The 27,598-nt window shown below is 49.9% G+C and overlaps 1 protein-coding gene across 3 annotated transcripts in view; it reads left to right on the top strand.

The window, feature by feature from the left end:
* The window catches only part of cdkal1 (CDK5 regulatory subunit associated protein 1-like 1), a 158,612-nt gene that overhangs the window by 75,052 nt on the left and 55,962 nt on the right, over window positions 1-27,598 (top strand). For all 3 annotated transcript variants that reach the window (XM_084708551.1, XM_084708553.1, XM_084708550.1), the window contains exons 9-10: window positions 2,131-2,297; window positions 10,830-10,975. In XM_084708551.1, coding sequence (XP_084564677.1) covers window positions 2,131-2,297; window positions 10,830-10,975 — 313 coding nt within the window. The remainder of the gene's footprint in view (window positions 1-2,130; window positions 2,298-10,829; window positions 10,976-27,598) is intronic.

The following is a 27,598-nucleotide window of genomic DNA, read 5'->3' as shown; positions in this document are numbered from 1 at the left end:
CGATCCATCCGAGGTTAGAACAGTCTTCTGGAAGCTTCAGAGAGAACGTGTAGTTATGGAGCAGTGTGGCTGGAGGTACCCAAAAAAAAACACACATGAATCTTGATATCGGAAAACAGAAGTTTGTTTGTTCGGGGGGGAACTACTCATTCATATCTGAGGAGGAATGTGCACAGCGCGCTGAAGGAGAGACAGTGTTCCACATGCGTCTAGTTCTTAACCCAGACCAGCTCATAAGCTGCGGCTGTGTTATTATTTATGTGTTTAGTGTTATGTAGCTCTGCCTGCATGGCCTGCCTAAGGGATCCACTGCAGTGAATTATTGAAGTAGGCACGGTGTCGGATCCTATTGATAATTAATCATTGCTGAGTTCTAGCTGCTAGTGAGAATGTATAGATGGCGTCTGTGCTTGGGAACATTGATGCTCTGTCGGGTCCCGTCGAGACGGAGAGGTGTGTGTGTAAGACCACAGTGCTTCGTTAGCTCCCCACCTGAGTGCGGTGTTACCTGGCCGCGTTTAAGGATTCAGCTGGATCCTAGCCGGCGCCACACGGCGGAGATCCCTCCGGCTGCTCCTTACGCCGCCGCAGGAAGTCTCTGTTCAGGACGCCCGTCCTCCTGTTCCTGCACATGGGCGTGGCGGCACCCAGGTGTTGCTCTGCTCTTACACATGTACACATGTACAGTACTTATCGAGCACTGGGTCCTGGAGGGAAGCCTGACGTTTTCGGTGTGTCTGGACACAGTCAGACGGTCAGCTGTGACCGGCAGCCATAGAACGCCACAGAGGCCACAAAGCAGTGGTGTTGTTTTTTTGGGCTTAGAGTGATGACAACTATGCCAAAAGGCTTCCTGCGCTGTTGCTGAGAGAGGTGTCGCTGTCACGACGTGTCGCTGTCTCGTCAGGGGGTTCATTAGCATGTTTTGATTCTGTAGCTTTAAAAAAAAAATCTGTCTTGTTTATATTTGTGAGCAAATACTTTCCCATGTGTGCTGCGATTGTCTGTTGTGCTCTCTCTCTCTATCTCTCTCTTTCTCATTCTCTCTCTTTCTCTGTCTCTCCCTCTCTTTCTCTCACCCCTCCCTTTTTTCTCTCTTTTCCACTCTGCCTCGCGCGCTCTCCCGCTTTCTCTGTCTGCTGTGTCGGCACATTTGAACAGTAAACAAGAGGGACCTCCGGAGCGAACTGTCTCTGGAATCCTGACAGACGAGACGAAGCACTTGTTCGTGTCTGTCACAGTCAGTCCATCATCCCCGTGTCAGAGAGAGACGAGAAAGGAGAGGGAAAGAAAGAGGGAGCACAACAAACCATCAGAGTCTTCATCGCTCTCAGACTCTATGGAGCGGAGACGTTATGGATAGGAAGTGCCACGAAGCGAACCCCATGCCCCCCCCCCCCTCTCTTTAAGGTTGTTGACAAAAGACTGCGAGACGCCTCTCTTAGAAAACGACCCAGGAGACAATGGCTCTCCTAATGAGCTCCTGATATCCCTCACGGTTGTAGCCGTGCTTCGGCACATTAAGAGAAGGCCTTCCTGCACACAGCCACGCGCCGGCCCCTTTTGTCTCTGGACGCTCCTTCCGAGGCACACATCAAAGTTAATGGCGATGCTCTTGATTTGTCCTTCCAATTACCGCGGCGTCGTCATTACTTACTCTCTGGGCCACGACCGCATGGATCATACTCAGCGTGGGTAATGATCTCTCGCCGCATTAGACGCCCTCAGCCGAGCTCCGCGCCTCCAAACCAGAACTTATCTGTCGCCCGCTCTCCGTCTCCGGATGACCTTCAGCGCCTCCTTTTCCCTGGTCGGCCGGATTCTTTCCAGACGGTCGGTCGAGCCGCGGTGTTCCTCCGAAGCGCACAGATGCGCGTCGTGAGCGTTTTGTCTGCGAGGTTTCGGGGCGGGTTGTGAAGAGGACCCTTAGTTTGCCAAAGGGATGCTCTTTGTGTCACGCATGCATGTCGTGGAAGGGGGATGCTGTAGAAGTTGCCGGAGAAAAGTGAGTTCTCTCTCACTCACTTGCGCTCTCTCTCTCTCTCTTGCTTTCTGTTTCTCTTTCTCTCGCCTTTTGCCTCCCTCACTCTCGCTATGTTCTTCTAACCCATCTTGCTCTTCTCCCATCAGAGGGCGTGTGTGAGATCTGGCTGACCAGTGAGGACACGGGGGCGTATGGGAAGGACATTGGCACAGACCTGCCCACTCTGCTTTGGAGGCTGGTGGAGGAGATCCCTCAGGGAGCCATGCTTCGTCTGGGCATGACCAACCCACCTTACATCCTGGAGCACCTGGAGGTGAGACATGCTCACACACACACGCATGCATGCACACACATGTACTGCACACTCACACGTGTATATATATATATATATATATATATATATATATACATACATGCATACATGCATATACACATATACACACACACACACACTAACTACAGTTGGCAGACATGTGTCTAGACTCCTTATACTGTATACTCTATAGATCCAGTCTATACTCTTCCAGAACCACGTGAAGACAGGAGAGGACATCGTCCTTCTGTGGGTAGCAGATGAAATGCTGTGGGAAGCACTTTTAATTTGCCCAGGGTTAATTGAGGTTGTAATTCTGTCCCCATATGTATAGGTTACGTTTATGCTTCGATACATTCAAATTAAAAACTGATGAAGCTCTTTTTTTCTAATGAAAGGGAAATAACAATTAAATGCTAATTAGGAATGTAGAGAAGTGAGAGTGTGTGTGGAGTTGACGGCACTATATCTGCCCACTACACCTTTAATTGTCCACAGTCATATATCAAACACATCCTTCGAAGGTGCTGTTGCCTGTATTAACTGTAATTTAATTGAAATCTACACTGCCATTGTACAGCGTGCCACTCATGAATACCCAAAGCCTTATAGGATTGTGGTCTTTGTTCGTAAAAAAAAAAAGAAGAGTTATTAGAATGTGCATGTATTTATATGACTCGCTATTCACCAAACCAGTCAGGTGCCTTAATTCATACTGCAGTTCCTTTGCACATTTTCATCACTAAATGAAAATGTTTTTAGAAGCCCCTGTTTCAGCAGAACAATTCAGAATTTTCCCCCTTTTTTTGTCTCCTTTTTGGGATTCCTCCGTCAGGAGGAAACCTATTGTTATTATTTTTTATTCACTTATTCTTTGAAGGACACCAGGTATTGCATCACCTGATATTGGGAAAATCAAACTAAAATGGCTTGGATTGGTGCAGAAATGCCAAGAGCACTCTTCAGAAATGCTCACATTTTCTCCTCCTGTGACAGAAGCAGAAATGACAGGGCTTCGGCCGTGATTGGGGCTGTTATCTCCAGATTGCCTCTCATGGGCTTTTCATTTTGACATTTTTTGATTACTTTGGGTCTTTAATGGCTCACTTCAAATCACCGCACACAGAAATCCACTAACAAAGATTTTTCTTACTTCTTTCCCACAGTTTAACTTATTTTTCTTCCTGCTACCTCACTTTTGTCTCAGAGCTTCCAGAGTTTCTGCATTTCTATTTAAAGAGGGCTAAAATGGCAGGGTGGTTTTTACCTGCGGAAGCTGTGCCATTCAGTGTCGCACCGAGTGCCCTTTCAAGCAGGTGTTTAGCAGGAGTTAGCCCCCTTATGCAGCCTTAGCACAGGAACCACATTACCCAGCAGCTGCTACACATTCAGGGTTGATTATTAGGGTGAAGAGTGAGGAGGAGGAGGAGGAGGAGGAGGATTTACTACACTACCTGACTAGAAAATCAACAGGCGTAACTAAATGGACTCAGCGGCTTATTAAAGTCCTCAGGATCAAATCAATTAAACAATGGGCACGGCTGAGATCTCATCTGAACGCTGGTATCAGTAGCCTCTCGTTCCTAATCAGGCACATGCAGTAGTAGGACCTCAGGCTCACCTGGGCAGCCAAGTTAAAGAAGCTGAATTGGAAAGCAGGGTAGCTGAACACAAGGATAGTTCACACTTCCTTAGGCATAGTTTGCCTATCCAATGTAGTATTTATTGTTGCAATTATTAACAATGTCTTACCAAATTCCATAGTGTGTTTGTGTGTGTGTGTGTATGTATGTATGTATGTATGTATATATATATATATATATATATATATATATATATATATATATATATATATATATATATATACGCACACCACACACTCTTTCACACATAATACAACACAATGTCAGTACTTCATTGCAAGCCCTCCAACATATTGATCCAAAGCATACTCTTAAAGCGAACTGTGATAACCTTTAGGAAACGGCTGCTTTTGAAAAATAGAACAAATCATTTGGTTTTTAAAAGGGTGCTTTTTAATCTCGTTTTCCTGTGTGTAAACCATAAACCACTAGTTGGCAAGGCTGAAGACATGGGCTCTCAGATGTATTTAAACGACATCACGTCCTGCACATGTCAGTGTTGGCACACTGGGAGCCACAGAAACAGCCACATGCATCATGACATTGCTCTGGTCTCCAGCGCTCCTTCTTCTGGCCTCCTCTTCTTCTCTGACTCCAGAGGTTGGTTGTGACTCCCTCAAGGGTTCTTAAGGGTTGAGCTGGTGGGATCTGCCTCTTTGGGTGTGTGTTAACCAGTGGTTATCAACACTTGCACACATCAAGCCATTTGCACACACACAGCCTGATCTACTGTACTAAGATGGTGGAGAAAGCGGAGCAGAGCAGTGTCATTTTGTATTTGGAGCTCTGGCTGCTAATTTCCTACCAGACCACGAGCAATTTTCATAGTAATGATTCTCCTGGGACCCTTAGTGCATTAGGGGCCTAATGTAGCATGGTAGAGGGGACCCTACACGAAGACAGAGATCCATATTGATGTGTTTTTGCGTGAATTATGACCGCGAAGCGAGGTTGAAGGGATGGGTTAGTGGTCGTCTTTGTCGAGCCACCATCAGATTATAACTGTGCAAACTGAGCCAAATAGAAACTAACAAGACTTAAAAACTGTTGAAGCTACATTTTGCGTCGGGGTCCCTCTCCGTACACATTGTGATCCTAGCTGCTTACCAAACATTCTTGGTTGGAAACCGTCCGCAGAACTCGTACTGCAGGAGTGAAGGGTGTGGGTAACCGAGGGAGCTGGTCTCGATTGACGGCTCGGTGCTGAGTGCTGCCTGGATCACAGCAGCACCAGGAGGCAGGCTGCCTGCCTCACAGCAGCACAGGGAGGCAGGCTGCCTGGCTCACAGCAGCACCAGGAGGCAGGGTGCCCGCCTCACAGCAGCACCAGGAGGCAGGCTGCCTGGCTCACAGCAGCAGCAGGAGGCAGGCCTGACCAGCGTGGCAACGGCCCTGCCGAGCCAGGCTGAAAACCCCTCTCCACTGCTGCGGATGGGGCTGTTTCCGCGCCGCATAAAGCTATTGAATTGTCTCCAAAGTGCAGCCCACCCCTCAGTGACGTATAGAGAAACAAACCAAGTCCACCCTATGGTTCAGTAGTTATTGCAAACTTCCATGGATGACTCCACCCAGGCCTGTAGTCTCTTATCCAGGTCACTGGAGTGGTCTTAGTGGTCTTACTCTAGTGTGGGAGTGATGTCATCTGACAGACATTTACGTTGCAGTGGGGACAGTGCGTGTCTGAAGTCGAATCCACCTAAAGCTTTCCACATCCATTTCTATCGATCCTCTCTTCATCCTGTCTGAACAGAATGCCATCGACGTGGAGATGGAGAGTGGCTAATTTTAGCACTTGGCGTCGTCAATGATGTCAGTAAGAATTCTGGGAAATTGAACCGGACCGATCAATGATTATGAACCTGCGCGTGTGTGTGTGTGTTTTAGTGAGTGTAGCTAGACCCAACACCCCTCCAGGACATTAATTTACTCAGACACAGAATGACATTTTAAATGATTAATTATCTCCAGTAGGTAAAGTTGGTGCCGCTTTGTATTGTAAAACTGGAGATACCAGCCCTGGAGACACCTGCTAATCTAGTGATACCCCAGGCCATGACACACACGCACACACTCTCAGACACACGTGACACACACACACACACAAACTCACATCCTTTCTGTCTTCATATCAGAGATATTAGAGCAGAGTTGGTTCCAGTGTATTATAGCCTCATTTACATGGAGGGCTGTACAGTGTGGCTGATTAAACACAGTCGCAGATAGACGAAGCAGATATGCTCGCTTGGTTTCTGCCTGTTTGCACTTCATACAGGAGCTCTCTTTCAATTCAAGCCTTCTCAACTTTATACTGGTACACTGCTCGGTGAGAGGCGACAAGGCATTAGCTAAGTGTGGATGACATCAGCTGAACCCTCAGTGCTACTCAACACATTTCACCAGTCCCAGCCTGCCCATGGATGTGAGCCCCAGACATATTGGCTGATATCGCTCTGCCCCGAGTTTCCCTGTCGCAGTAGCCTGTTTTAAATGGCTTGGCTGGGAGATGGCTTTTCCATTCAAACCTCACGCTAGTGCCCCTCTCCTCCCTCCCTCCCTCCCTCCGGCAGATGGTGTGTTATTCAGGGACGGGCGGCCAGCACACAGACTCTGGCTCCAAAGAAAACAGCAATTATACAAGAAAACACAGATTCACCGGCCCTTTGGGGAAGCAGGCAGGGAAACTCATTAGATAATGTACGGTGTATTCCACACTCAATACATTGTGAGGATTGTTTAATTAGCACGTATTTTCCAATATTGTTATCTGTTTTTTGAACGTTCCTCAACCGACTCTCTTAAAGCCAGAAAAGCGGCCTTTTCGAAAGAGTACATGATTGGAATGTCCCGCTTTTTATCTGTGTTATTGGAATTCATATCTTCTTCATCTAATTCTCCAATCAGATCGCATCCCAACACCGCGCGAGTCCCCGCTTCTCAGTTGATCAGGGAGAGATGAAAGCCGAGGAGTGATGCTGCGAGGCGTTAAGTATTGAGGGTATTATAATGTCATAGTGAATCATTACCCTAGCTGCATCTCTCAACCAGACCCTGGTAACCCGTTTGGTTGAGAGAGAGGGCTCTCCTTACATTGCCAGGTCTGCAATTCTATTAGGTCTGGCTTTCATGTCTCAAGTCTCTATATTCTAGCCTGGCTTCTTTCTGCTGCTGGTCTCCTCCCCCTGTTATCGGTGGAACATGGCTATTAAAGGGCATGATTTACTCAAGAGACTGTTTGGCACGCTTGTGAGCTTTGACAGGATTTCTTTAATTTGAGAAATGCCACTTTTTGATTAAACCTGTCAGGCATTCAACAGGAAGGTGTCATTTAGTAAATAACCAACTGATTGGATTGAAAGCTTTCACTCGATGGTTTCCACTCGGTGATCTATTTTTACTTTTGCTTCTTGCATGCTATTTATCATAGATGCACGTCTCCTTCTCATCGGAGGCTTTTGGAATCGTGCCTTATAGTAGGAAAGTCTGGCGAAAAAGACGCGAGTTGAGAAATGGTGCCAGGGAAGACTCTAAATGCGGAAGGTGTTTAAAGGACGCTTGACGTGTTGCCGCCCTACTGCGCCCACTGATGAGGAGTCATTAGGAGGCGTGACACGCGCGTGACACACCCCGTCACCCTCCCGTGATGAATGACCCAGATCAGGCCCCGCCCCCAGCCCTGACTGCCCTGGCATGGAGGGAACATCCCACCCCCGCCTGGTGAATCCCCTGTGCCCACCGCACAACCTTTGTCACTCAAAAGACGCAGTGCCATCTGCGAGGCATGCGTAGGAGCGCATACACACACACACACACATACTGATTAAAATCAGCGGAGAGAGTCCTCATTGTGTGTATGTAATGAGTTCAGGGCACACATTATCATACAGGAGCAAACGAGGCCTTTACTGGTAAATAAGATGCATATTCAAATCCTGCAGAGGGGCGGGGGTCAGGGCGGGGGTGGTCAGAGAATACAGAGTCGATAAATGAAATGTTTAATTAGCAACTCAGCATTTCAACTACTATTCTGTTTTGGTAAACAGAAGACGTCGAGATGAAATGTTCATTGTAAGGAAACAATGGGTGAATGATAGATCAGAGTCTAACCTAGGTGCTGGACAATGGACTTCAGTCCGTGAAAGAATTAGTCTAGAGCTGGCCGAGGTAGGTATCCTCTGTCTAAAGCTAGTCCTTGCAGACCAGCTGTAGTTATCTAACGACACGCCTAACGGTGGGAGACCAGAACGTTATCTCCAGCACGTCTCTCACCTCTCCCACTTAGCATACAGCCCCCCCCCCCCCCCCCCCTCTCTCCTAATTCTTCCGGATCCTTTACAGGTCCCAGTGCTGAGGCAGGATTTATGCACACCAATCAGCACATATTCTTCGATCTAATTAATTCTTTTAATTTTGATCATCTAATGGCTAACCCCATGCCGGGCTGTACAAGAGAGGTAGACTAGCGGGGAAAGGGGGACAGCTAGAAGAACAAGGGCACTGAAGGAGGAGGACAAGGAGAGGGAGATCCACTAAGAGAGGGAGCCACACAATGGCTTTTAATTGTGGAGATGGACCGCAATCAACAAATTCTTCACCGAAACCATTTCCTCTCTCCTTAATAGTGATTAGTGCTCGGGTAATGATTATATGACTGTGATTGCGGGGTACAGTGCTTGTACAAGCCATCTGCTGCTGCCTGTTAGAAGTGTTCCCTTTAACCTTGGGGGATATGAAAGGAATCCACTGCCAGACTTTCCTTTCAAACTAAAGCTAGGAACCCGGCTTCAACCTGAAGTTGTTTGTTATGAAGGAAACATTGTGCTCTTCTCGGCTACCCTGCAGCTAAACGTGCGACCAGTACTCCATACAGCCTCTTTGAAAGGAGGGAGAATAAATCTAGATTTTTCGGAGACGTGTGACCTCAGCTTTGCCCCAGAGCGCTTTCATAGCTGAACGAAATTCCTCTCTGTTCAAAAACCCCCTGACAATTACAGCAGCCTTGCATTCAGTCAGACGCACAATAGTTTACAGCAGATACGAAGAACAAGAAGCATTAAGGGGTTCTGGTTAAACACGCTCAGCACGCAGAGTTTATCAGAGAGGTAATCAATATCACCTCATGAGGTGCTTTTCATTCGTGGTGAGATTCCTTAGAGAAACGTTAACTTGGAGGTGCCCTGTCACAAAATGCTTTTGAGTCAACTGGGTAAAACAACTATCCACACCCTTTTACCATGTTCACAAAACACCCTTCACACACACACACACACACACACACGTTTTCCAGGCACATGTGGACAGTTGTGTCTGTGAGCATCAGAGGTCTGCATTGGCTTTTGTAGTCAGCCAGGCCTCTAAGAAGTTCTCCTAGAAGTCGTCTCTGCCCCCGGACTCCAGATGGAAGCAGGACGTGGGCCTCTCCCTGGCCAGCGATAGTGTTGTTAGCCTCAGATTAGTCTGGGAATAGAAGAGAATAGCTCCAGATGTGCCAGTACCTACACCAGCAGCTGTGTGCTTCACAACATCTGTCCAGGAGAGCTATTGTTCTCTCCACCCCCCCTCCCACCCCCCTGGTTGTATCTTTCTTTTTTGTCTGTTTTTTTTCTGGTGTTTTATTTCTTTTTCTTCCACTTTTGCTTTTTCCATCCCTCTCTTTTTTTCTCTCTCTCACCCACTCTCTCTGTCGCTCGCTTTCTCTTAACGTCTCCTTCTTTAGTGCCAAGTCATTTATGAGCCGGGCCGGTGTCACACTGGGCGAGGGATTCTGTCGTCAGAGTGCTTTTTAATTGGTTGCTCAGCTACATTTGCCCTTTGACCCCCATCTGTCATTGGCCCCATTGTGCGTTGGCTCCTCTATTGTTTAGCGTGGCGCTGCCAGGTGACCCGTGTGTAGAACATTCTCATATGGGGGGGGGGGGGGTGTTTCCCCGCTTCATTTATCTCTTTAGAAGCAAGGCCCCACTGGTGCGCCATACATCCAACATCGACTGTCCTGGGAGGGGAGGAGGGGGCATGTTCATTGCCGTGTGTGTGTGCGCTCGTATGCCAGGGGGATGTGCGTGGGTGTGTGTCTGCTTTATGGCAGAAAGGGAGGGGGGAGGAGGAGGGACAGGGTCACGTGTAGGCTGTCATCATAACTCCCACCCCAGCCGTGTCGGAGAGAGTCCTCTGACCTTCAGACAGGAAGGAGATCAGCCCTGGCTCTCAGAAGCCCGTCAGAGGAGGGGGGTGGAGTCTAGGTTTGCGCTGGCGCTCCAAGGCCCCTGCGAGAGGGCTGAAGGACCTCGTTTTGATGGAGGAGACTCCGTTTGACCCGGATACGTTTGCAAGCGACTGAAGATTTCCATAACCTCTCTTCGCCGCTCAAGCGTGACGGTGTAGGTGGTGGTGTGGAGTGGGACGGCAAAACTGCTGAGTCTTAACTCTCACGGTCTGTGAGTGGCGTCTCCTGGGAGCGCGCGTTGCAGGTCTTCAGCGGCGCCTGCGTTGACACAACCTCCTCGGACGTTTCTGCCCGTGCTCGCTCTGCGTTCCGTCACGGCAACGCGCGCTGCGCTGTGGGGCGAGACTACGAGGGTGCAAAGCGAATGTGACATTACGCGATGACGTTGCAATGTATTAAAAGGGACATTTCACAGAGAAAACCGAGGGGGGGGGGGGGGGGGGGGATGGTGGGCTGTCTAGTTGTTCAATTGATGCCCCCGTCAGGGTGTGTGTGCGGGACGTGTGTGCCGGAGTGGAGATTTCACAGGTGGCGGAGAGAGAAAAAGGCTGACGCGACACATAGGTGCTTATCTATGCTGCACCGAGTACAGGACAGTGGGAAGAATGATGATTGATGATGGGGAGTGTGTGTAACACCCCCTCCCTCCCCTCCTCCCTCCTCCCCCAGGAGATGGCCCGGATCATGAACCACCCCCGGGTGTACGCCTTCCTGCACGTCCCCGTCCAGTCGGCCTCTGACAGCGTGCTCATGGACATGAAGAGGGAGTACTGCGCCGACGACTTCAGACGCGTCGTCGACTTCCTCAAAGACAGGTGAGACAGGCGCTTCAAAGGTTAAGGCCGGAGTTTGGGGTGGTCCGAGCCAGCCTTTTTGTGCTCCCCCCTTCCCTCCCTCCCTCCCTCCCTCCCCGCCAGAGCTGCTCCTATCCCTCTTTAAACAGTTATGCAGGCAATAGGAAGTGTGTTTCTGTGTTTTCCATGGCGTGTGTGTTTTGTGCTCCGGGTGCGGCGGGGCTTTCCCTCCACCTCATCTCCTGACGTCTCTGTCCCCGTCTGACGACAGTACTGGGGAGGCGTGGTCCACAGCGGCCACGCTCCATAGCCCTCCACAGGCTTCCTGTTTGGAAACCAGGGCTTGACACCAGGAACGGTCTCTCTCTCACACACACACACACACACTCACTGTAGATGGTCAGGCATAGCGGTGATCCCAGAGCCTCGTGGGAACACACCCAGGCAGCGTCTCTCTCTGTGGGCTGGACAACTAGGCGAGCCGCCTGGTCCTCTGGAGACCTATGCTGGAGGAGGACCCAGACATTCCACTGAGCTAAACCAGTACTGACCCCATGCCGCTGGGCTCAGCTCAACTATACTTACCCCATAGACATCCAGAAACAGCCCCGGGGCTACAGCTGTGGGGGTATAGATGCACCTTTCCCCATTGCTCTCCTTCCCTCCCTCTCTCCTATCCCCATCTCCCTCCCTCCCTCCTCTATATCTCTCCCTTGCTCCCTCCCTCCCCCATCTCTCCCTCCCTCTCTCCTATCCCCATCTCCCTCCCTCCCCCATCTCTCCCTCCCTCCCCCATCTCTCCCTCCCTCTCTCCTATCCCCATCTCCCTCCCTCCCTCCCCCATCTCTCCCTCCCTCCGCCATCTCTCCCTCCCTCTCTCCCCCATCTCTCCCTCCCTCCGCCATCTCTCCCTCCCTCTCTCACCCATCTCTCCCTCCCTCTCTCACCCATCTCTCCCTCCCTCTCTCACCCATCTCTCCCTCCCTCCGCCATCTCTCCCTCCCTCTCTCCTATCCCCATCTCCCTCCCTCCCTCCCCCATCTCCCTCCCTCCCTCCTCAATATCTCTCCCTTGCTCCCTCCCTCCCCCATCTCTCCCTCCCTCCGCCATCTCTCCCTCCCTCTCTCCCCCATCTCTCCCTCCCTCCGCCATCTCTCCCTCCCTCTCTCACCCATCTCTCCCTCCCTCTCTCACCCATCTCTCCCTCCCTCCCCCATCTCTCCCTTCCTCTCTCCTATCCCCATCTCCCTCCCTCCCTCCTCTATATCTCTCCCTTGCTCCCTCCCTCCCCAATCTCCCCCTCTCCTAATGTGTTATTGTGAGGATATGGAGTTTAAACAGGCCATGTCTGGGGAGGAAGCTGACAATGGAAAACTTTGACCCGAGGGTCCGAGTTCAGACTGGGCCCTGCTAACAATTACTGTTGACATAGCACGCGTGCACGCGCGCACGCGCACCGTTTATGTTCGAGTAGTTCTATCAGGCTGTGTAGGCGCGTGGCAGCGGCCTTCAGAAACGCAGGGCCGGGCGACCGGCCAGGCTACAGGGCTCAACTAGCATGAACTGTAGTTATTATGTTCTCTCTCTGAGACACACACACACATTGTTTCACACAAAGTTACACTCCCCACGTCTCCACCCAGAGCTGAATGTTGGCCAGCGCTCTCTAAACAACAGCTGGATCAGCGATAACCTGGGAAAGAGAGTGGGAGAGAGAAAGGGAGAGAGCAGGGTGAACTGGGGATCTGGAATGAGGTGTTGGGGTGCTGTGCAGAGGGAGAGACGCAAAGTGTGACAGTCTAGGAGAGGGGCGAGGATATATCGCAGACACTAAACCTGGTTAGACAAACTGTCCGCCCTTGTACATCTGCATGGGGGGAGGGGGGGGGGGGGGTCATCTTCTTGTTACCCCGTCTCCACAGGCTGTCAGCCCCAGTCAAGAGTGTGTGTGGGTGTGTGTTTATCTTACGACAGTGTGTTTTGTGTCTGCTCACGCCTGCTGTTTTGATGTGAGCATGAGCTCCTGTTACCAGCGGCAACTATCTAGAGAGGCCTGGGTGGGCTGTCTGCTGAATGCGTGTGTGTGTGTGTGTGTGTGTGTGTGTGTGATTGACAGTCAGAAGAGTGTTCCACATATCCATCGTGTGATGGTCCATTCAGGCTTGGATGTGTTATTGGATGCTTAGGGGAATGTTCAGTAGCCGTCTCTATGAAGTCCTCTAATCCCCCTCTCCCAGACCTCATATGCTGATTGAGGACTCTCCCTGTTGCTCTCTGTAATTCTGCTCGCTTTACCCATCCCTTGAAAGCTAATCTCTAATTCACTCCTATTTGCAGAAATAAATCAGAGATTACTGAAGTCAATCTCCCATCAGAAGCAGTGAGTTTGTCTGTTTGTGTGTGTTTGTGTGTGTGTGTGTGTGTTTATCTAACATTACTGGAAGTAACAGTGGTTCCAGTCAGTGTAATCCTAGAGTAGGATTAGGCTGTCTGGTCAAGTCAACATGGTTTATTATATATCTGTTATTAACAGACAGAGGTTGATCAGTGTGTTCTTTCTGCTGTGGGGTTTAGCTTGTGGGGTGGCGGGCTGGCTAGCAACATAGAACACAGACACTGCTAAATGTAGAGTGTGTGTGTGTGTGTGTTTGTGTGTGTGTGGTAAGGTGACCTATAAACACATCCACTTTTCACTTTTTGTTCTTGCTCTTGCTGATGGGTCTTTTTAAAAGCCCTCTCTCCTCACTTGGTATCCTTTATATCTCTCTTCCTCTCTCTATTTATTTCTCTCTATTTTTCTCTCTCTCTCTCTCTCTCTCTCTCTCTCTCTCTTTCTCTCGCTATCTATCTATCTACCTCTCTCTATCTCCTTATTTCTCTCTCTCTCTGTCTCTCTCTCCTGGGTAAGTGTTGTTTTTAGATCACAGTGATTTAACATTCCTCTGGTGTGTAAAGACAGTGGGGCCATTAACTTGAGTTCTCAGAGAGCATTCTGGGACGGTATGTGTTCTCTACAGAGAGGATTCTGGGTTGGTATGTCTCCAGAGTGAGACATGGGAGTGCTGATCATTATCTGTGTGTCAGAATCTCTGTTGTTTTAAGAGGCCAATGTAATGGCACACTCTCTCTCCTTCTCTCTCTCTCCCTCTCTCTCTCTCTGTCTCTCTCTCTCTCTCTCTCTCTCTCTCTCTCTCTCTCTCTCTCTCTCTCTCTCTCTCTCTCTCTCTCTCTCTCTCTCTCTCTCTTACTCACTCACTCACTCACAGACACACACAGACACACACACAGTCTTTATCTCTGGGCTGGAACATGAGCCCTTATGTTTTCTTAGCAGACATGATGCATGGTACTTGTTGCTTTAAACTCTTGATGAAAGTCAAACAGACAGGGGAGACTGTCCAACTGAAACGCAAATGGGTTCTCCCTTGGCGACGGCAGCTGTGGATGTAAATTATTATGAGACGAGGGACATGAACCACCACCAACCACGGTGTTGTGTCAGACTGTGTTTTCATAAACAGGCTACTCTCCCCGGGTGTGTGTGTGTGTGTGTGTGTGTGTATATATAATGAATCAATTACTGGCTTGTGTTACAGACCTGGCCTCCAGAACATAACATGCCAGGACCGCAATCTCTTGTGTGAAACCCAGACGATCTCATATCTATAAACACACACATACACGTACACAAGCTGTCTGTCTATATGTTGCTATGTCTTTTGTTCTTTCTTTTTGGAAAATTGTTAAATAGTATATAGTTTATCTCTCTGTCTCTCTCTCTGTCTCTGTCTCTCTCTCTTTCTCTCTCTCTCTCTCTCTCTCTCTCTCTCTCTCTCTCTCTCTCTCTCTCTATCTCTCTATCTCTCTCTCTCTCTCTCTCTCTCTCTCTCTCTCTCTCTCTCTCTCTCTCTGTGTACTGGAGTGTGTGTGCACTGGAGATCTCACTGTCTGGCACACAAGGTGAGGAGCTGGGTTTCCTTTCCAACACCGCCTCATCTATCATATCTCCCTCACCCATTTAGCTAGGGGGAGACATTTTACTGGGAGGGAGGGGGGGGGGGGATTTGTGCAAGTGACTAGGCCAGACACGATGAGTCTCAGATGGGGGATTGTTTTTGGGTTGGGGGAGTGGAGCTTAGCCTCTGCTTGGTTCACTGCCCCAGAACAGGTCAGGACAGGCCCCAGAACAACAGTGGACCTGCAGGCCCTTAAACCCTGCTCCAAGACCCTGGGCTGAACCTCTGTCAGCAGGTTGTTTTCCAAGTGCTCAGTTACACACATGCCAAGGTCATAGTGGACGTTGAGGGGGAGGGGGAGGGTGAAAGGAGAGAGAAAGAACAAGTAGAGAAAGACAGAGACAAGAGAAGTATTTGCGTAATAACTCAGCCAGCCAGTGACTCATTGCTGTTCTGGACTGTGATTGGCTGGTTCACGAGAGTGCTGTTTCTGTGTGTTTAATCTCCTTCCTTACTAGGGTTAACATCCAAAACAGGAGCAACGGCTGCAACGGTGTGTATGTGAGTGTGTGTGTGTGTGTGTGTACATATTGACAAAAGGTCAGAAAGTAGAGCCGGTGTCTCAGCAGCTGGCTCTCTGGGCTCTTCATGCTTTATGGAAATGTGCCATGTTAGGGCTGGACCTGAGGCTGGGGCTGGACCTGAGGCTGGGGGTGGACCTGAGGCTGGGGGTGGACCTGAGGCTGGGGGTGGACCTGAGGCTGGGGGTGGACCTGAGGCTGGGGGTGGACCTGAGGCTGGGGGTGGAACTGAGGCTGGGGCTGGAACTGAGGCTGGGGCTGGAACTGAGGCTGGAACTGGGTCTGGGGCTGGAACTGAGGCTGGGGCTGGAACTGACTCTGGAACTGGGGCTGGGGCCTGCAGACTCTCCTCTGAATGTGAGTTTCTCTGTGTGTGCGTGCGCATGTGTTCACGTGACTCGTAAAACGCTTCACTTTCCTGCTTATCCCAGCTTGTTTTTGATACAGCCGTGCGTGCGTTTGTGTGTCTGTGAGTCACTCTTTCTGCTGTCTCTGTGGTTGTTTGTTTAAGTCTTTCACATGCAAACTTAGCAGGGCCCACCAGTACACAGAGGCTGCTTCCTCCATGTCTGATCGTCTAGTTTGGTCTGGAGCCAGTGCAGACACACAACAATATGAGCCCTGATCCCGGTGTTTGTCAGAATCTGCTTTGACCTTAGACAATTACTCGTCAGTTGTGTTTCACACAATAATATATAAACAGACACTCACACACACAAGCTTGGTTGCTCTGACAACAGGTAGAAACAAGGGAACACACAGCACACCTGAGGCATGTTATATCACTGATTTAATCACCTGTTTGAGTGTGTGTGTGTGTGTGTGTGCGTACACAGGTGTGTACAGTGTGTGTAGTCTCTGTGTACTTAAGAAGTGTGTGTGTGGAGGAGCTGCATGCAACTGAAAAAGAGAAGAATAGCTTTCAAAGTGTCCCTCCCTCTCTGTCCCTCTCACCAGCTGCTACCCGGGACATACCTCTGACCCTCAGGACACACACACACGCGCACACACACACACCACAGGACGTAAACGTGCCTCTCTGTACAAACACCACCGGCCCCAAAACTACCGGGGTCACCAAAGGTCAAATGCCTCTGGTCTTATCAGGTGACATGGTGTAACTCAGCTCTCCCTCTCTGACACATATTCACACACACACACACTCACACACACGCTCACACATACCCACAGACACGCACACACACGCACACCCTGGCAGATGTATTCTCCACAGAACGGAACTTTCTAAAAGTATATCACCATCCCATAGCCCCCCCAAACGACCTAGGAAAAGATCACTTTCAGTCCAGCTCCAGCTGACACAGCCCCCCGCTAATTGCAGTGTTTGTCTGGGGCAGTTTTCTGATCCTGATCCCAGGTGGTCTCTGCTGACTGCAGATGGCTGGGCATTCTGGACAAAACACCGTCACTTCATACAATGGGCTCTGCACTTGTAACCCTCTCTCCGGGGCAGGGAGAATCACATGAACGGATAACTGTGAATAACGGCCTGTGCTGTCGGCCTCACCAACACAGCACAGTCTCTCACCACTGGGACGCTCTCTCCCACTGTCGAATCATTCTAGACCGTACGTTAGCCGTGTGGTCACCTGCTGGAACTGCAAGCCAACACATCCTCCGGTGGTTTGATTCTAGACCATGCGTTTGATCCTTGTAACGGTCATGCACCATGTAATTAATGTCCCCAGATGCTAACATCCTCATCTGTTTCCATTAGCGTCGCTAACAGTGCTAACGGTGCTTCACGTTGCTAAAGAACGTGCTAAAGAGCTGGTTTTGGATCTTTTTGCCGTGAACTCAATGGAGGTTCTCTTGTGTGGGTCTAATGAGGCCCGATTGATATTTCCTGTGGTAAAGCCAAACCACGGTGGTTTCAAGAGTCATCGTTATATGCTTTTTAATAGTGGTTTGTCAAGGAGCTTGACAGTTGTCAGAGTGACAGGGTTATGCGTATCATTATTACAATCATGTATTTGACAGACTTCCTGTAAAACCCAGAAGATCCTTAGCCATTACAATCACCCAGCTATTGTCAGAATGTAAGTCTACAAAGTGGCCCCGCGGCGAATGCTCTCGGAGATGACGAGGCAATCGACGTACAGTGACCTATCACAGCTGGAGTGGGCCGCAATTGTCTGGCAGTTAGGAGAGAATCCCTCGTATGGAGCTGTTTACACCTAAACCTCTAGACATCCACGTCAAGAGGAGTAGCATCTCACCCGGCGTTTATCAGTCAAGTAATAACTCATTTCTTCAGCTCAATATTCATTAACTCTTCTTTTCCATGCATAATTCTACACTTAACGGAAGTATTGTTACATCAAAACGGATAATTTGCTTAGCTTTGCGAACGTGGATTTTTTCTCTCTCTCTCTGAAGGAATCAATTAAAATCACATTATTAGAGTGCCACTTTGTGCAATCACGTTTGAACAAATCCCATTATGGCAGGACTCTTTGAGAGGGAGGCTTCTGGCCGTGGAGAAGAACAATGAGCCAGGGATCCTCTGTCCTCCTCTGTTCTCCTCTGTTCTGCTCTCCCGTGTTCCGCAACAATACTTTTCAGTGATTTCCCCAAACTGATGGAGGATTTACTGTGTTGGTAAGGCAGGAATCCGAGCTCTTCAGAGGAAGATGCTACGTACCAGGCTCTCTAAGCTGCAGTGGTACCCAGGGACCTACAGTACAGTATTGTCAATCAGGAAGGGCGAATGTTCAAAGCAGAATTGAGCTTTCGGCCGGGGGCGGTTTACAGAGGAGCGTCGCGGGCAAGAGTCTAGCTCTAGACTAGGAGAGGAAGAGGGGAACAATGAGACATAATGATATTGAGGGCGGTGGGAGGAGAAGGAGGAGGAAGGTGATGGGAGGAGAAAGAGGAAGGAAGATCTTAGATGTTGAGGGCGGTGTTGGAAGAGGAAGAGGAGGGAGATGAGAGGTGTTGAAGGGATGAGGAGAAGCTGAAAGGTTGGGACCCCAACCCTCAATTCTTCTGACGGTCTGAGGCCCATGCAGTGCAGGGAGGACTACTCCATTGAGATAGAGAATCACTTACTGACTCTAAAAAGTAAGTAAAATGCTTGAGGTTCAGTGAAATAACTCCACATTAGTGTAAAGGTCGGTGAGAGAAGGAGACTTCTTCAAGCTGTTTAGTTTCTATGCAGCACATGCAAGATCCCTCACAGCCAGATTGTGGGTGGTCTGAACTGATTAACACATAATTTGACTTTGTATAAAAATGTTCGTACATGTGAGCACTTATCCAGATGGTTGGATCGTTGTAAGAAGCCAAGAACGGTCTTAAACATTAAGGGCTGCCCATTAAAATTAATAGATTGCAGATTTGCGATATTAATCCTCTCTCAATTATTATTTTTTCAAAATGTTCTTACTTTGTTTTCTCTGTTCTCTTTCACGTGTTCTCTATTACCCTCTCTCTCTCTCTGTCTGTCTGTCTCTCTGTCTGTCTGTCTCTCTCTCTCTCTCTCTCTCTCTCTCTCTCTCTCTCTCTCTCTCCCTCCTTCTCTCTCTCTCTCTCTCTCTCTCTCTCTCTCTCTCTCTCTCTCTCTCTCTCTCTCTCTCTCCTCCTTCTCTCTCTCTCTCTCTCTCTCTCTCTGTCTCTCTCTCTCTCTGTGTCTCTCCCTCTCTCTCTCTGTGTCTCTCCCTCTCTGTCCCTCTCTGTCCCTCTCTGTCTCTCTCTCTCTCTCTCTCTCTCTCCCCCTTCCTCCTCCACCTCTCCCCTGCTAGACCCCACCGTGCAGTGTGTGTCAGTGCAGTGTCAGGACTCCTGGGAGTCTGATCCCTCCGAGTCACCGCTCGCTGGAGTCGACCTGGGCTGCCGTGGTTACGATATCCCGATAAGCCCAACGCCAGCCGACTCTCCAGCTCGCCTCGTTAAAGCCCCTCCCCTTGCCGGGGCGGTCCCTCCGGGGCGGGGCTCCTCCCCCAGGACTGGGTGTTACTCACCTGCACGCCGTGACTAACTGGCTCCCGATCTGCCGCAGCAGCTGTTGTCACAAGCTACAGGATAGTGTTGTCTCTCTCTCTGGCAGTGGCCCTCTCACACACACAGCTGTCAGGCGCTGGCACATATAACAGGTGGCGTGCAGATTCCTAATAATAGTTTAGTTTAGTGGCGCGCGCAGCACGAATGTACACGCACAGAATGGGCGAAATGTCCGTTTTATTGGCATGTTATTCATTCGTTTCGTCTGTCGTTCTTACTGTAAAGCACATAGTCGTTGGACAGGAAACGGTGCGTTTGTATGTGTTGGTCTCAGACTCGACCGCGCTCTTGTCAGGTTTCTGGTTTGGTAAGAAGCAGTACCAGTTATCTCACACGGAGACAAACACACACACACACACAACAGCCTCAGGCCAGGCTAATGTTTCACCTGTGAAGGTGAGGACTTGGGGAGTTACTTACCCGGGAGAGAGGGTGGCGGGAAAGGGAGAGAGAGCGAGAAAGAGAGAGGGGCGGGAAAAGGAGAGCGAAGGAGGGGTAGAAGAAAGATTTGGCGCGGTGACCTGGCTCATTGGCGGGATTTCCCCCTGCTCTCTTCTCTCCCTTTCTCCCTCCTCCCCTTTCCTTCCCTCCCTCTGTTGAGTCAGCATTTAAATACAGTTTGAGTCATGCCCTGGATTCCTGACACTAAAGCTTTACCCACAATGCCCTTCTTGACCCTGAACACCTGCCCACACAAACCCTATCTAGTTGTTTTTCTCTTGTTCTCTCTCTCTCTTTATTATGCCCCCTCTCTCCTCCCTTCCCTCAGTCTTAGTTCCACCTGTCTTCTCTTACTTTTCCCACCTGGCTGGTGTGTGTGTGTGTGTTTACACTTATGTTTGTAGGTGGAACAGGTTTTGTATTGTCAGTTGTCAGGACTGCATAATGTGTGTTCGCCCCAAGGCATTGTGGGCAAGCAGAAGCCACGCACCTGACTTAACCCCCTCAGGTGAAGTGGTTTTATCAGGGTGAGAACCACTCAGTTACTCCTCAATCAAACTCACATTTTACATTTGTAAATGACTTAAGTTACTCAAATGATCCCCTAAATTACGCAAATAGAATACTCAACAATAGTTGTTTACACGTAAACAAGGTAACTCACTGCCTCATTCTACTTTAGTCGGGCTGTTTAGGGGAAGAGATCAGTACCGGAGATGAGCAGATCTTTAGCCTTGTCTCAGCTGTGTGCGTGCACAGCGTTAGCATGTGCTAAACACTCATTAGTAGGGCTGATTAACTTCAGGTGTATTGATTGATGTGGCTAATGGCTTGGGCTTGCGAGCAACAGCTGAAATGTTAACTACATACCCTGTGGGCTCACATAGAGGAGGGTAATCTGCCATCCACAGTATCTTGTTGTCACAGAACCTACATGAACCAAGGGTTACGCACCTAGTCATAACATTGTACTTTGTAATGGTTGTATAAAGCAGCTGTACACATTAGAATACTGTTTGTTGGAATACAGTTGATAAGTATTGATGTGTCGTCTAATGTATAGTTAGTGTTTACCTGGTTCCTGACTTTAGTTTTAGTTTTAAGAATCTGTGTAAGCTCAGACCCATGCAGGTGTTGAGGATAGAGCACATTACAGTTTGTAAAACGTCTCAAGCTATTCTGTCTTTTGTCTTGATTGTCAGGGAAAGTTCCTAGTTTGCTTCCCACCAGTTCTGGAAGTGGTGTCAGCAACATGTATGTCCACATGTTTTCCTCCTTTTGGCTTGGCTGAGTCTATTCTTTACCCGAGAAGATGTGTGTGCCTGTGCGCGTGTGTGGGTGCGTGTGCATGTGTGTATCCGATGGCAATGTGGGAGGTAATGACTGCTGGCAGACCCTCAGTGCTTGTTTACATTTCCCCTGAATGCTAACTCATCTCCTTCCCACCAACATCAACACATTACCTGGCACGAGAAGATATACCAACCCTAACACCACCCACAGCCCAGAACTTCTTCTAGATCCAGCCTGGGGCTCTCAGTCTGAACACCAGTAATCCATGGACAGACAGAAGAAAACAGATAACCAGATAGAGCAGTCCTAGGACAGACAGAACCATAAAGATAACCAGATAGAGCAGTCCTAGGACAGACAGAACCATAAAGATAACCAGATAGGCCAGTCCTAGGACAGACAGAAGAAAAGATATAACCAGATAGAGCAGTCCGAGGACAGACAGAACCATACAGATAACCAGATAGGGCAGTCCTAGGACAGACAGAACATCACAGATAGCCAGATAGGGCAGTCCTAGGACAGACAGAACATCACAGATAGCCAGATAGGGCAGTCCTAGGACAGACAGAACAACACAGATAACCAGATGGGGTAGTCCTAGAACAGATGGAAGAACACAGCGATTCTGAGAAGCAATGAAGGAGAAACCCGAGAATTCCATTCCACAGTCTGGTCTCCAGTTTCCTGGACAGAGCAGGCTTAGATGGTGCTCTTTGACCTGTGACCTCTGAGCCCGCGGGTGGACTGGCGTTCTGCTGTGTGAGCTCGGACCAGGAGACACATCTGGCTCAACGACCTGACCGATTTGAAGCAGCTGTTAGTGGTGTGTGTGTGTGTGTGTGTGTGTGTGTGTGCGTGTGTGTGTGTGTGTGTGCCATGGAACATGTCAGAACAGCGGTGAAACCGTATTCCTCCAGTCACAAAGGCCTTGCTGAGCAGGTGGGTAAACACTGCTCTCTCTCTCTCTCTCTCAGAAGCTCTGACCTGGATCGCATGCACACACACACACACACACACACACACACACACACACACACAGACAGACAGACAGACAGACTAGTCATAAACCACAAAATACCGGTCCAATCTTATGTCCTCCCAACTCACTCACTCACTCACTCTTCTTTTTTCCTAACTGGGAGGGAGGGAGGGGTAGAAAGACATAGGTAGAAGGATAGGGGACAGGTGCTGTCTCTCCTGTTATCTAGTACAGCTGTTATCCAGTTATCTAGTACGGCACTGAATAGACTGAACCATAAAGGGGCTCTGTGTGTGGTAGAGGGGTGCGTGGGGGGGCAACAGAGCACACCCTCGTGTGTTATCTCCAAGATAAAAGTACAAGCAGATATCTCTCGGTGACTTCTTGTGTGTCCAGATGACACAGGAAGTGATGTCATGTGTTCCCGCCCCCCGTCCCCCCCACACTGTGGTGAGTGTGCTTTAACCGCACCAGGAACCACACCTGTGTGGGAGGAACCCTTAGGGTAGCCGAGGACATGCTCTTCAAGGAAAGTGTCTGTTAGCCTGTAAATGGATCTGTGACAATGAACAGGAATCGAGAAAAGATTCTCTTCCGTCTTCAGTGCATGAGGCAGGACTCCAACCTTGGGCCCGAATGATTGAACCAGAATGAACATGTGGAACACGTTGCATGCACACGCACACACACACACACTCCCGAGAGGGCAGGAATGCATCATTACGTACGCCCGTCTGTAGCATACAATACTGTGTCTGTGGCCTCAGCCAGGACACACGCCCACGCCTTAATAAGCCCCAATGGGAACAGCTGACCTTTGGAGAGGAGGGGGGGGAGACTGGCATGCAGATACTCAGAGAGTTTGAGAAATGGGCTGACAGACAGACAGGCAGAGAGAGAGAGACAATGACTCGACAGCAATGTTTATTATTTGACAAAGTTGGTCAACCTTAAAATAGGTAGAGCAGGATATGGACACAGCTAATATTGTCTTAAAGAAAGTGGATTGTTTTCCTTAAAACCAACGAGCAGGGCCTATTCCATGGACTGCTCCTTACTTATCTCACCTGCTACAGTCACACAGAGAGACGTGTGTGTGTGTGTGTGTGTTCATCCTAACTTGAGTGGACAGCAGTGCCCAGAAGTGGAACAGATAGTCCTGACCCTGATCCCACCCACCCAACACAAACACTCAGCAATCATTCTTTTCAGCTGACACACACACACACACTTAAACACACACTGTGTGTGTGTGTCTTTTTTAGCCTCTGAGGTCGTGATAGAGATCAGCAGCTGCCTGAAGTATCTCTCCTCATCTAACCTGGTCTTTTTGTGCAGAGACCAGTGTTCTGTTGTCTCTCTGTAGACTGGGCTGCTGTTACACTGTGTGATTGGAGGTTTAACACACAAACACACAGCTAGATTCCATAGTTTTACTGGGCCTCGCAATGTATACACTCTGAACATACAGAGGTGTGTATGTGTGTGTGTGTGTGCCCCTCAAATACAGTGTGTGTGTGTGTGTGCTCCTCAAATACAGTGTATGTGTGTGCGTGCTCCACAAATCATGTGTGTGTGCGTGCGTGCATGTGTGTGTTTGTGCTCCACAAATCGTGTGTGTGTGCTCCTCAAATCCAGTGTGTGTGTGTGTGTGTGTGTGAGGGTCCATGTCCTCCAGGTGGCAGAGCCTCTGTATGCCAGCCTGCCTGTCTCCTGGCCTGTCTGTCACCCTGGCATCCACAGGAGCCCACAGTGCCAAGCTTGGCGACCTGTCGTCTAGACAACCCACCTCGGCGTGCTCTCCCACACACACCTGAGACAGGGACACACACACACACACACTCACATGTGCACACACACACACCCTCCCAATCCCCTCCCAAATGCCCCAGCTTCTCCACTGCAGTAGGCCTACCCTGCACTCCGTCTGCCCAGGCTCGGAGACCATCTGCTGGGCCAACTGGACCCCGGGCTCCCTCCCTTCCTTCCTCCCTCCCTCCCTCTCACACCAGCACCACCAACACCCCCACCATAGGCTACAGCCACTTTGCTGTTTGCTCTAGCTGAGGGGAGAAGCCCAGGCATCCAGGTAGCGGGGATGTACCATGTTAGCTCTGAGCTTACACCTCCCCACAACCTCAGCCCCAAGCGTAGAGGAGGTGGTTTGGGAGCCACGAGCCTCACGAAGGAGAGAGCTCACAGGGATCCGGCCCCTACCTACCCCCCCCCCCCCCCCCCCCGGTCGTTCTCTTGGTCTAACGGGAGACTTCAGTCCTGGGCGTGCGAAGCCCAACTCGCAGGCTATTGGCCGATCTCTCACCTGTGTGCAAAGGCCAGGCGCCCCGCTTTTCACAGGCCAGCGGCACTCCGGGCTTCCACTCACTCCCGCTGTGATTGGCCGGGAGGTCGGAGAGTCTTTTATTGGGGGTGTGAAACGGGAGCGCCTGGTCCGCCATCCCCGTGTGCTCCTGGCTCCGGAGCCAACAGTGATCCTCCACCACAGCCATCTGCTTCAGTGGGCGTGGGGGGGGAGGCGTCTCGCCGGAGCCACTGGGTCGTTTGGAGCGTAACCCGAGAGCGTCCTCCAGTTCCGCACGCCATTGTGTGCCCCGGGGACACGCGCTAGCCGGTGCAGTTGTTGTTGTCGTGACGTGTTATTTACGGAGTGTGACTGGTTCCCAGAAAACCAGGTGTCAGTACCTGTGTGTGTGTGTGTGTGTGTGTGTGTGTGTGTGTGTGTGTGGGGGGGGGGGGGGGGTGGAGGGACTCCAGGTGCATGTGTCATGTGTGGGTGTGCCAGTAGAGCAGATACTGTTTCTGTTCCACGTGTGTGTGTGTGTGTGTGTCACATCTATTAGGCCATGGATTTATCATCCAGGCACTACTTTCCGGGCCGTGCCGTCCGTTGCCAGGGGTGTGATAGAGTTAGCAGGCCTCATCTGTCTCCCTGAGTCAACAGACCTGGGAAGGCTGTGGTATCCTGCAGCCAGGTGTGTCTGAACGGACCCGCTCCTCTCTGGCAGCATGCAGCATGCAGCATGCAGCATGCAGCGTACACGCTGCACCCGGCTCAGTCGAAAAGGACTTACTTGTCCTAATTGTATTCAACTGCAATAGCAGCAATCTATTCCCTGTAGGTTTCCCTGAAATGTACACAAATGCACACACACACAGACACACACAAACAAACAAACAATACAAACTGAAATATCAGTTTTTGCAAAATAACCCAACAAATGTGTTGTGGCCTGTTTAATTGTGAAGCAAATTTAATTGGATGTGTAATTATTAAACAATATGTGCATGTTTTGAAATGTATTCTCATAAATAATAAGATGAACAGCATGACAAATTATGTTAAAGCTGATGTCTTTTTCGATGCCTCAGTCGGTCACATACGAAGGCAGAATATATTATGTCATTGTCACATGTTCTTTGCACAGGACTGTCAATGTGATCATGACTCTGTCATTGTCAGTTACAATCAGGGAGATTACCACAACTGAACATTGTCGTCAGCATGGATGAATATTAATTTGGGGAGTTTCACTGAATATTTATAGGTAACCGTGGGCGTTGAATGGGCGGTACAAAAAAGCCAAATTTCAAAATAATGGTGATTTATAAAGGACAACCGGCGTGGGATGTGTGTGTGCGCAGTGTTACACATAGGAATATTTGGGTGTGTAAACCCTTTCGGTGGGCCACCTAATGAGGCGAGTCCTCTGCACAGTTTTGGAAATGAGCGCCCTGGTCCCCCTAAGGGAGGTCACCCTGACACCAGGAGTCACAGTCCTCTATCCCTGACACCAGGAGTCACAGTCCTCTATCCCTGACACCAGGAGTCACAGTCCTCTATCCCTGACACCAGGAGTCACAGTCCTCTATCCCTGACACCAGGAGTCACAGTCCTCTATCCCTGACACAAGGAGTCACAGTCCTCTATCCCTGACACCAGGAGTCACAGTCCTCTATCCCTGACACAAGGAGTCACAGTCCTCTATCCCTGACACCAGGAGTCACAGTCCTCTATCCCTGACACCAGGAGTCACAGTCCTCTATCCCTGACACAAGGAGTCACAGTCCTCTATCCCTGACACAAGGAGTCACAGTCCTCTATCCCTCACCTGTCCAGACCGCATGGCAGGACCAGCCCTCTGTGCAGCGCAGATACTTGGCTGTAATTAACTATAAACAAAAGGTAAACAAAAACAATCATTATGAAAAGAACACGTCGGCGCACACAGCGGCGTGGGATAAGAGCGTGTTGTCAGACCGGCGCGCTCGATGATCTCTTTCTATTGATGTCAAAGCCCGTTGAAGAACAAGCCTCTTATGTGCTGTGAATAAATGTGTCTGGGATTGATTAGCCTGGTCTGGAAGCACAGTGCTACCAGCTCCAACACTAACCACACTCTGAAGGGACGGGCACGCTGCTTTGACTGGACTTCATACAAACTGGATGTGAACCCCCCCACCCCTAACTCACACGCACACAAACACACACACACACACACACAGGGAGAGGAATATACAGAGATCAAAAGGGAAGTGTGTGCGTGTATACGGCAGAGAGAGAGATAAATAAAGACAAAGAAAGATAAACAAACAGAGAGAGAGAGGGGGAGAGAGAGGGGGAGAGAGAGGGGGAGGGAGCTGAGCGGCTCCTGTCCCCAGTCTAGATGTTCATGTCTAGATGATGTACCTCTGGTCTATGTTTAGTTCTGCCTGGAGACTCGTGTCCAGTCTGCTCACACTCCCCTCATCGATCAGCAGTGCTGTGTGTGTGTGTGTGTGTGTGTGTGTGTGTGAGTTGAGTGTTCATCAGCTTAGTGTCCTCAGTGACTCTGCTACAGCATATATACATCATCTCCTTCTCATTATGGCTCAGAGTAGCCAGACACAAAACACACACATACACAATCTGAGACGCAAACATACTCTCTCTCCCTCCCTCTCTCCCGCGTCTCCTCCCTCCAAGCTCCTGTGGATCGCTTCTCTCACGAAGGCTCCCTGTGCTGCGGTCCGTTGGGCCATTGTGATCTTTGACTTCAGAGTCGCTGTTCAATCTCTTAACTGCTGGGTTTCACGTGCGCGTGCTGTGTCCCGGGCCTCCCCCGTTAAGGTCGAGTTAACAGCCCCGCCCCCTCTGCTCGGCTTTAGCCAATGAGGACAGCAGGTGAGGATGGCCGTGTCCGTGACCTGCCTCCTGCCCTCTCTGGGCGTCTGACCGCCCACACACAGACGCTCCCCGCCGCAATGCATCACTGAAGACCAGGGAGAACAGATGCATGGTAGGTAGGTGTGTGTGTGTCCTCCACATGTTGGGTCCGAGGAGGGGGAGAATCAATAACTCTGATCAGGGTGA

This window comes from Hypomesus nipponensis, chromosome 2, assembly GCF_054491055.1.
Source record: "Hypomesus nipponensis isolate SF chromosome 2, ASM5449105v1, whole genome shotgun sequence".
NCBI classification, from domain to species: domain Eukaryota; kingdom Metazoa; phylum Chordata; class Actinopteri; order Osmeriformes; family Osmeridae; genus Hypomesus; species Hypomesus nipponensis.
The sequence above is the reverse complement of the archived record's forward strand: the minus strand, read 5'-3'. Positions and strand labels throughout refer to the sequence as shown.